Raw genomic sequence first — 9,481 nt, forward strand, 5'->3', positions numbered from 1 at the left:
CATGAGTGTTGCTGGTGTCAGGGAGCTACATGTCATTGGTAGAATCACAAATTCACATATGTACTGCTTTATATTGAAAGATAAGATGCTGCTCACTCCATACCCTTTGGCAGACGTGCACTTTTCCAATATTACAATTATCCAAAATACACATAAAAGGCCAATGTTGCATTTCTGAAAAAGAATAGGGCAAAAGTGATTCTTTGGCCAAGTGTCTCCTGATTTAACTCCAACTAAACACCTATGGGTGATTCTGAAGAGACAAGTTGTCATCACTCTCCATCCTGCATCCAGGCTCTAAGGGCATTTTAGAAGAATGGAAAAAGATAGATGTTGCAATAAGTCACTAATTTGTTTATTTCAGGCCTAGAAGACTTGGTGCTCTCCTTAAAAATAATGGAGGTCATACAAAATACTTTATGTAGTAGTTATTGATGTGAGGTGTACTCATTTTTCAGTAAGACTAAACATTTTGTAATGAACCTTCATTAACATTAACCTTAGTTTACTGTTATGGTTTTAAAAACTGTTCTATGAAACTCAGTCTTGTCAAAATATTAGAAATCAGATGCATAGGAAAGTGTTTGATCTGGAATGATATTGTCATGGTACGATGATGAAGGGAGGGGGAACGCAGACCCACTGTTTACAGAACCAGGCTTACCCTGAGAGAGGCATGATTAAGTGCCTACCCAACCTTCACCAGAGCCTCTAAGGGGTACTTTGCACACTACGACATCGCAGGTGCGATGTCGGTGGGGTCATGTAGAAAGTGACGCACTTCCGGCGTCGCTCTCGCCATCGCAGTGTGTAAAGCCTAGATGATACGATTAACGAGCGCAAAAGCGTCGTAATTGTATCATCGGTGTAGCGTCGGCGAAAACCATAATTACCTTGCTGCGACGGTCCGATGTTGTTCCTCGTTCCTGCGGCAGCACACATCGCTGTGTGTGAAGCCGCAGGAGCGAGGAACATCTCCTACCTGCGTCACGGCCGCCAATGTGGAAGGAAGGAGGTGGGCGGGATGTTTACATCCTGCTCATCTCCGCCCCTCCACTGCTATTGGCCGTCTGTCGCGTGACGTCACTATGAGGCCGCACGACCCGCCCCCTTAATAAGGAGGCGGGTCGCCGGCCAGAGCGATGTCGCAGGACAGGTGAGTACATGTGAAGCTGGCGTAGCGATAATGTTTGCTACGCCAGCTATCACCATGATATCGCATCTGCGACGGGGGTGGGGACTATCGCACTCGGCATCGCAGCATCGGCTTGCGATGTCGTAGTGTGCAAAGTACCCCTAATTGTGAGGATGGACTTGTCAGACAATAGGCACCAACTACCACTCCAGGGCAGCTCCTGGTTGTTGCACTCCACCAAAGTTTGCACTAGGCGAGATGGGAGAATGGATACACTGCCACTAGAGAAGGTTGAGGAGTAGGCAACCCCTGACACTTTCTCTAAGCAGCCCTAAGCTCTCTGACATCCCTAGACGGGTTCTTTCACTCTGTGCGGCGATCATGTTCCCATCCCTGTCTTTCCCCGGCCACAGCCCTGTCTAGTGATCAGGGCAGCGGGAACGCTAGTCCCACTACAGGTTAAAGACAAAAAGAAGATAAGACAAACAGTCATAAAATAAACAGCAATAATACAAGGCACTCAAAACAACAGGAGGGGGTAATGAGGAACGGACCAGTGAGGCAAACTAAAAAGGGATAAGGAAGGTAACAAACAACAACAAACAACACAACACTGCTTTCAAAAAGCACACTCCAGCAACGGATCCCAAAATGACTTCCACAGTTCACAGGTTCCCTCTAGAGGTGAGCTTAGCAAAATCTATCACTGGCAACTCCGTAGGTTGAGAGAGGAGTCTTTGTAGCAGAGGTAATTGGTAATCACAGTACAGCTGATCACAGCCATAATCATATATAAGACCAGAATAACCACTTAACCCTAGCAGCACAGGATCAAGGAGAATTTGCACAGCCAGCAGAATTAACCTTAGAAAGTGTGTGTGCGCTGTGATCTCCTGAACCAAAAATAGGAGGGATTACTCTCCATTGTGGTACCCTTGTGACAGATATAGGATAGAAGACAGGCAAAGATTTCTTTTTCATCCTATTTCACGTGACCTGGGAAGGGTTGTGGGGTATGGAATGAGGTGTGTGGATTCATTTGGATGGTGGGAAATTTTTTAATGTTGAATATGTGTTTATGTAAATTATTAAGAGGCTAGTGCTTTTTAAAGGGAATCTGTCAATAGATTCATGCTGCCAGAACAACAGGCAGCATTAATCTCTGCCTGGCTGTACGATTGCAGTCGGGTAATGATTTTCACTAAAACCCTGTGTAGTGCAAATAAACTTTGAAAAGACTGCTAGAGACTAAAGAGAGAGATCAGACCTGTTCAGCTGATTGTCATTTCTTTTTAATGTACATTGTGAAAGATCTGTCAATCAACTGGAGCATGGTGGAGGTGACTGACTGGAGGTTGGAAGCAATGCTGAACCACACTTTTTGCACACGATTTTCAGAGCCATCTTTACAGAAACATTCTACAGCCAAAATGGTCATTGGAATTTATTTTTAGGGTTACAGATCATGTGAAGTTGTGATATATGGCACTGACATGGAGGAGCTGCTTTGATGAGATATTCATCTCATGTTAAAATCTATACAACATCTACACATTAGATCTCTTCATAGGTTTCCCTTTATGATCTCCAGTAATTGTATTATTACAAAGAATTCCTTATGATGTTGCATCGATCATCTTCTCCCCATTCAGGTCCCTACAATATCGGATCCTCTCAGTGGAGATCTTCTATATAAGAGAATTTTCCTGACTGACCCATCAAAGATGGATAGGGACAGGGACAAGATGGTGGAGAGGATATTACACCTCACCCTAGAGATCCTCTTCCGGCTTACTGGAGAGGTGAGAGATTCTGATGACATCACATTACATCATTCTTATCTATGGGAATAACAGATGGACAGAACTGGAGAGGTGAGGACTCTGGAAATGTCTGTAGTGAGATTTATTAATGTGTCTCTCCATATCCAGGATTACACAGTAGTGAAGACGACCTCTAGTGAGCGCTGTCAGGACCCTGTGTCTGATGGATGGGGAAGACCCCTGAGCCCAATCACGGGGCCTCCACCTCACCCCATGATACATGAGGACATCAATGACCAGAAGATCCTAGAACTCACCTACAAGATGATTGAGCTGCTGACTGGAGAGGTGACACTGCTGGGACATTATACAGTAACACTAAGAAGGGATCGGGGAATGCTGGGACATTATACAGTAACACTATGAAGGGATCGGGGGATGATGATATCATTGTATGTGTCAGGTTCCTATAAGGTGTCAGGATGCCGCCGTCTATTTCTCCATGGAGGAGTGGGAGTATTTAGAAGGACACAAAGATCTGTACAAGGACGTCATGATAGAGGATCCCGTCATGATGGAGGTTCCCCAGCCCCCCACATCGCCAGGTAATAGATATGAATAACTACTTGTAGCAAAGCGCGGGTTCTGAAACGTGTTCGTTTTTGTTTTTTTTACTATTACCCTAATATGTGCTAATGCACATATCCTCCACAAAGTTCAGGTCAATGAGGACTGCCGCTTAGATCTTTGCTAAGTTTTCCCTTGTTTGGCACATGTGAAAAATAGGGACTAAAAAAACATCATCATACTTGAAAATGGATTAAATAACTTGTGTTTCATTATTCACTAGCTGTAGTACCCGGCATTGCCCGGGATAGTAACTATCTCTTTCACTCACCCTCTCTATCTGTCTCCATCTCTGTCTGTCTGTCTCCCTTTCTGTCGTCTCTCTCTTTGTCTGTCTCTGTGTCATTGTCTCTTTGTGTCTCTGTGTGTCTGTCTCTGTGTGTATGTCTGTGTGTCTCTGTCTCTGTGTTTGTGTCTCTGTTTCTATCTCTGTGTGTCTCAGTCTGTGTGTGTCTCTGTGTGTGTCTGTATCAGTCTCTGTGTATGTGTATCTGTGTGTGTGTCTCCGTGTGTCTCTGTATCAGTCTGTGTGTGACTTTCTCTGTATCAGTCTGTGTGTCTCTGTCTGTGTGTGTGTGTGTCTCCATCTTTTTGTGTCTCCATCTCTGTGTGTGTCTGTCTCTTGTGTCTGTCTCTGTGTTTATCTGTCTCTACTGATATCATATTACCTCACACATAAGCTGTCTTAAGGCCCCGTCACATTAAGCAACATCGCTAGCAACATCGCTGCTAACGAACAACTTTTGTGACGTAGCAGCGATGTTGCTAGTGATGTTGCTGTGTGTGACATCCAGCAACAACCCGGCCCCTGCTGTGAGGTCGTTGGTTGTTGCTGAATGTCCTGGGCCATTTTTTAGTTGTTGCTGTCCCGCTGTGAAGCACAGATCGCTGTGTGTGACAGCGAGACAGCAACAACTAAATGTGCAGGCAGCAGGAGCCGGCTTCTGCGGACACTGGTAACCACGGTAAACATCGGGTAACCAAGAAGCCCTGTCCTTGGTTACCCGATATTTACCTGCGTTACCAGCCTCCTCCGCTCTCACTGTCATTGCCGGCTCCTGCTCCTTGCACATGTAGCTGCAGCACACATCGGGTAATTAACCCGATGTGTACTGTAGCTAGGAGAGCAAGGAGCCAGCGCTAAGCAGTGTGCGCGGCTCCCTGCTCTCTGCACATGTAGCTACAGCACACATTGGGTAATTAACCCAATGTGTGCTGTAACTAGGAGAGCAGGGAGCCAGCGCTAAGCAGTGTGCGCTGCTCCCTGCTCTGTGCACATTTAGCTACAGCACACATCGGGTAATTAACCCAATGTGTGCTGTAACTAGGAGAGCAAGGAGCCAGCGCTAAGCGGTGTGCTCTGCTCCCTGCTCTCTGCACGTGTAGCTGCGTGCGCTGGTAACCAAGGTAAATATCGGGTTGGTTACACGATATTTACCTTAGTTACCAAGCGCAGCATCTTCCACGCGGCGCTGCTGGCTGGGGGCTGGTCACTGGTTGCTGGTGAGCTCACCAGCAACTCGTGTAGCGACGCTCCAGCGATCCCTGCCAGGTCAGGTTGCTGGTGGGATCGCTGGAGCGTCGCAGTGTGACATCTCACCAGCAACCTCCTATCAACTTACCAGCGATCCCTATCAGGTTGGATCGTTGTTGGGATCGCTGGTAAGTTGTTTAGTGTGACTGGGCCTTTACACTAAGAATGTCCTTCGTTGCCTATAGCAACCAATCAGAGCTCCTATTAATGACCTGTTGCTCCCAGCTCCATTGATTTTAACCCTAGAACGCGCAAGCATAACAATCTACCATAGAAAACAAATGACCTAGCAGGCCTGTGAGGCCCCAGGTATGCGTTCTAGGGTTAATGTAAGCAGTTTTTTTGGCGAATAACTAAAGTGCGGGGTTAAATTTTCCCCTCAAAACATAGTCTGTGACGTTCTCGGAGTCAAATGAGGTGTCTGTGCAAAATTTTGTGATTGTAAATGCAACGGTGCGGATTCCTACACTCAGCTTTATATATTAGATTACAATGTAAACTCATGATTCAGCTCCAGAATAGAGTATAGTATATGGGGAAAATTTTGTGCCACCGGCTGATGCACATCTTTTACTTTTTTAACATATGGCAGTAGTGTGTAGGCTTTTGTCTTCCAATAATTACTACCTTTTTTGTAAAAATCCAATGTGCCAGTCAAGAATAATGTATTGTTGAAATGTAGAATTGCAGCAATGCACTTGGACTGCTTTTTCAATGTATCATAGATATTAGGAGGGTTTAATAATTTTACCATATCACAAAGAAACCCTCTATGTAGCTCTCTCGGTGGAAGATTCCACCTCAGTAAGGACCAACAGCTATTTTAAAGTGACCCTCGATCCTGAATCTGAAAAGTGACTTTACAGTTCACATGTGTAATTGCCTTATCTGGTGCCCTCTGTTTGCCTCATCTGCTAGGCCTAGCATTTGGGCTCTAGTGCAGCCAAGATGGCTGTCTCAATGGCATGGGGGTAGTGTTATTACTGAACCATGCATGCACAGCACAAGAAAGGCATAGTTCAGGGTTAACAATTTTCCACCCCTTACACTTCAGCAAACATTTTTGATGTTGGAGGATCAAAAAACCCGTGTAATTGGAGGGTAAGACAGAAGCAAAATGAGGGCCTTCAGGAAGGGTAACTATACATGTCAAATGTACATTTTTATGCAGAAAGGTTTTACAATATCATTATGATAGTAAGATTATATTCAAAAATGAATACAAAAACCCAGTTTTATTCTTTGCAGGTGACTGGATCAGGAACTCTGATGGACACATGATGTCTAAAGATTTTAAAGAAGATCCTGATAGTGTAACATCAGATATAATTGAAGAGATTGTCATTACCTCAGATATAGACTCAGATCTTCACAGCAAAGCTGGATTATCTGATCCTTTTGAACATCTTCTATCTTCTGATTCATCACTCACTGTTCAGAAAAATAAAAGTAACAGAAGGGATGGTGAACATCAAAGAGCTCATAGAGGAGAGAAGTTATTTTCATGTCCAGAATGTCAGAAATGTTACACTAGGAAATCAAACCTTGTAAACCATCTAAAAAGTCACAAAGGTGACCCTCCCTATCCTTGTTCAGAATGTGGGAAATGTTATAATAATAAATCAAGCCTAATTATACATCAGAGAATTCACACAGGAGAGACTCCCTATTCCTGTTCACACTGTGGAAAAGGTTATAGGAAAAAATCTCATCTTGTTTTACATCAGAGAAGTCACACAGGTGTGAAACCATATTCCTGTGCAGAATGTGGTAAAGGTTATAATAATAAATCAAACCTTGTTGTACATCAGAGAATTCACTCAGGGGAAAAGCCATATTTATGTTCAGAATGTGGCAAAGGTTATAGGAAAAATGCTCATCTTGTGATACATCAGAGAATTCACACAGGAGAGAAGCCATTTTCTTGTTCAGAATGTGGGAAATGTTTTACCCAGATATCACATCTTATAGCACACCAGAAAAGTCACACAGGGGAGAGGCCATATTCATGTTTAGAATGTGGGAGATGTTACACTCGGAAATCGTACCTTGTTGACCATCAAAAAACTCACTCAGGAGAAATGCCCTATTCATGTTCTGAATGTGGTAAATGTTTTACAAGTAGATCAAAACTTGTTTCACATCAGAGAATTCACACTGGGGAGAAAACATTTTCATATTCTAAATGTATGAAAAGCTTTGAAAAGCTAAGTCTTGTTTTGCATCAGAAAATTCACACTGGGGACAAACGTCATGCACAGGAAAAGCCATTTTCATGTACAGTTTGTGACACAAATTTTTTTCATAAATCAAGTCTTGTTAGACATCAGAGAATTCACACAGCTCAGAAGCCATTTTTATGTTCAGTATGTGGGAAATGTTTTTACGAAAAATCAAGCCTTGTTATACATCAGAGAATTCACACAGGGCAGAAGCCATTTTCATGTTCAGAATGTGGGAAATGTTTTAACTGGAAATCGAGCCTTGTTTTACATCAAAGAAGTCACACAGGGGAGAAGTCATTGTTATGTTCAGAATAAAGAAACTGTTGTATTTGGACAGACAATTTTATTAACCCTTTAACACTTATACAGGAGCAAAAATCTGTTTATGTCCTGAATTATGGAAAAAATGTTGTCTAACAAAACAAACATTTCCTTAACATTTGTATATGGAGTGTAACTGAGGCAAACAGAGCTAGCATTGATAGCAGCAGATTAATCCCTTAAATACTACTGTAAATTGGAACAGTGACATTTAAAGCGGTTTTCCAGTTTTGGAAAACCTATTTTCATTTTTGTATTCTTTTTCAAAATAATCTTCTGTTTTGCTTAGTCCCTGGATCCAGTCCTGAGTTTTTGCTGCTGCTCCTGGCGTCTGTCATTGTCTGCAGCGCTCACTTTAGTTAATAATATAATATTTATTCACTTATATAGTGCTATTAATTCCATAGCGCTTTTTCATACATCAGCAACACTGTCCCCATTGGGGCTGACAATCTAAAGTCCCTATCAGTATGTCTTTGGAGTGTGGGAGGAAACTGGAGAACTCGGAGGAAACCCACGCAAACACGGGGAGACCATGCAAACTCTTTGCAGATGTTGTCCTTGGTGGGATTTGAACCCAGGGCACCAGCGCTGCCACCACTGACCCCAGGTCGCTACTGCTGAAAACAAAAAATGAGCTAGGCTCTACCCAAGTTGAATGAGTAGGGGTTTTTAAAAACAGAAAACATTTATCAAAATATATGATTTTACTATGAAATATATTTTTAACCTTTTGTTAACGTTTGCCTTTTATGTACAGCATATGTGCACAATAAGTGTATAGAGAAGACTCAGGAGCTGTGCCCACCACATACATTGTAGATTCTGGCTGTGTTATACAGCCATCGTACAGTCACCGATTGTGACTACTAGAATCGTATCTAGTATTGAGTACAGCATAATGACCCCTTAAAAGTCACTGTTACTATTTACACCGGCATTTATGTGGATAGATACACAGGGTAATAAAGAAAATAACAAAAGCAGCTATTATAATCTATAATTTGCAAATTTATATTACTTGTGATATGTCAGCTATGTACTAGCTGTATACTTTCATGTTTTGTTTCAGCTAAAACAAACGAAGGGTAAGCCTGCAGATATTCTTGGGTTGTTCTGTAAATTGCTATTCTGTAAAGAAGATATTCTCACAGAAACCAAACGCCTCCAAGTCTTTGGAGATATAACTATCTTTTAAAACTAATAATTGTTTATGTTTTGCTTATTCATTGTTTAATTACTACTGGTGTACAGCATTCTTTGCTTTGTGTATGTGCCGAAGACCCATAACTGTGAGCAAGGATTGTGATTTAAAAAGTGTATCCTATAGTAGTAGGTTAGATCCACCTCTCATATTCATAAGGGTCTCTATATACAGCAAGTCTTCTTTTTATGTTGTATTTTTATGTAGCAATTTAGAAGTATGACCTTTATTGTAAATAAATGTCCTTTATATTCAAATTACCTGTGAAGACTGGATCTTGGCTGTGAAATACAATTTACCATCTCAAGGGACATCACTTTCCTTAGTTATTGTACTGCTGGCCACCCACGAAATAGTTTAGTATTCTCAGTGTACATAATGTACAGTATATCACAAAAGTGAGTACACCCTTCACATTTTTGTAAATATTTTATTTTATATTTTCATGGGACAACACTGATGATATGACAATTTGATGTAAAGTAGTTAGTGTACAGCTTGTATAACAGTGTAAATTTGGTGTGCCTTCTAGATACCTCAACACACAGCCATTAATGTCTAAACCTCTGACAACCAAAGTGAGTACACTCCTAGTGTACTCACTTTGTACTAGTGAAAATGGTCAAATTGGTCAAAACTTTCCTACTAGTGAAAATGGTCAAATTGTGCCCA

General features: G+C 42.1%; 1 protein-coding gene across 1 annotated transcript in view; it reads left to right on the forward strand.

The window, feature by feature from the left end:
- LOC142312885 (uncharacterized) overlaps nt 1–9,046 on the forward strand; it is a 36,481-nt gene extending 27,435 nt beyond the window's left edge. The window contains exons 8-11 of the mRNA XM_075351870.1: nt 2,788–2,937; nt 3,067–3,246; nt 3,362–3,503; nt 6,308–9,046. Coding sequence (XP_075207985.1) covers nt 2,788–2,937; nt 3,067–3,246; nt 3,362–3,503; nt 6,308–7,599 — 1,764 coding nt within the window. The 3' untranslated portion in view covers nt 7,600–9,046. The remainder of the gene's footprint in view (nt 1–2,787; nt 2,938–3,066; nt 3,247–3,361; nt 3,504–6,307) is intronic.
- The last annotated feature ends 435 nt before the right edge of the window (nt 9,047–9,481 follow it).

Source organism: Anomaloglossus baeobatrachus, chromosome 5 (assembly GCF_048569485.1).
Source record: "Anomaloglossus baeobatrachus isolate aAnoBae1 chromosome 5, aAnoBae1.hap1, whole genome shotgun sequence".
In the NCBI taxonomy this organism is placed as follows: domain Eukaryota; kingdom Metazoa; phylum Chordata; class Amphibia; order Anura; family Aromobatidae; genus Anomaloglossus; species Anomaloglossus baeobatrachus.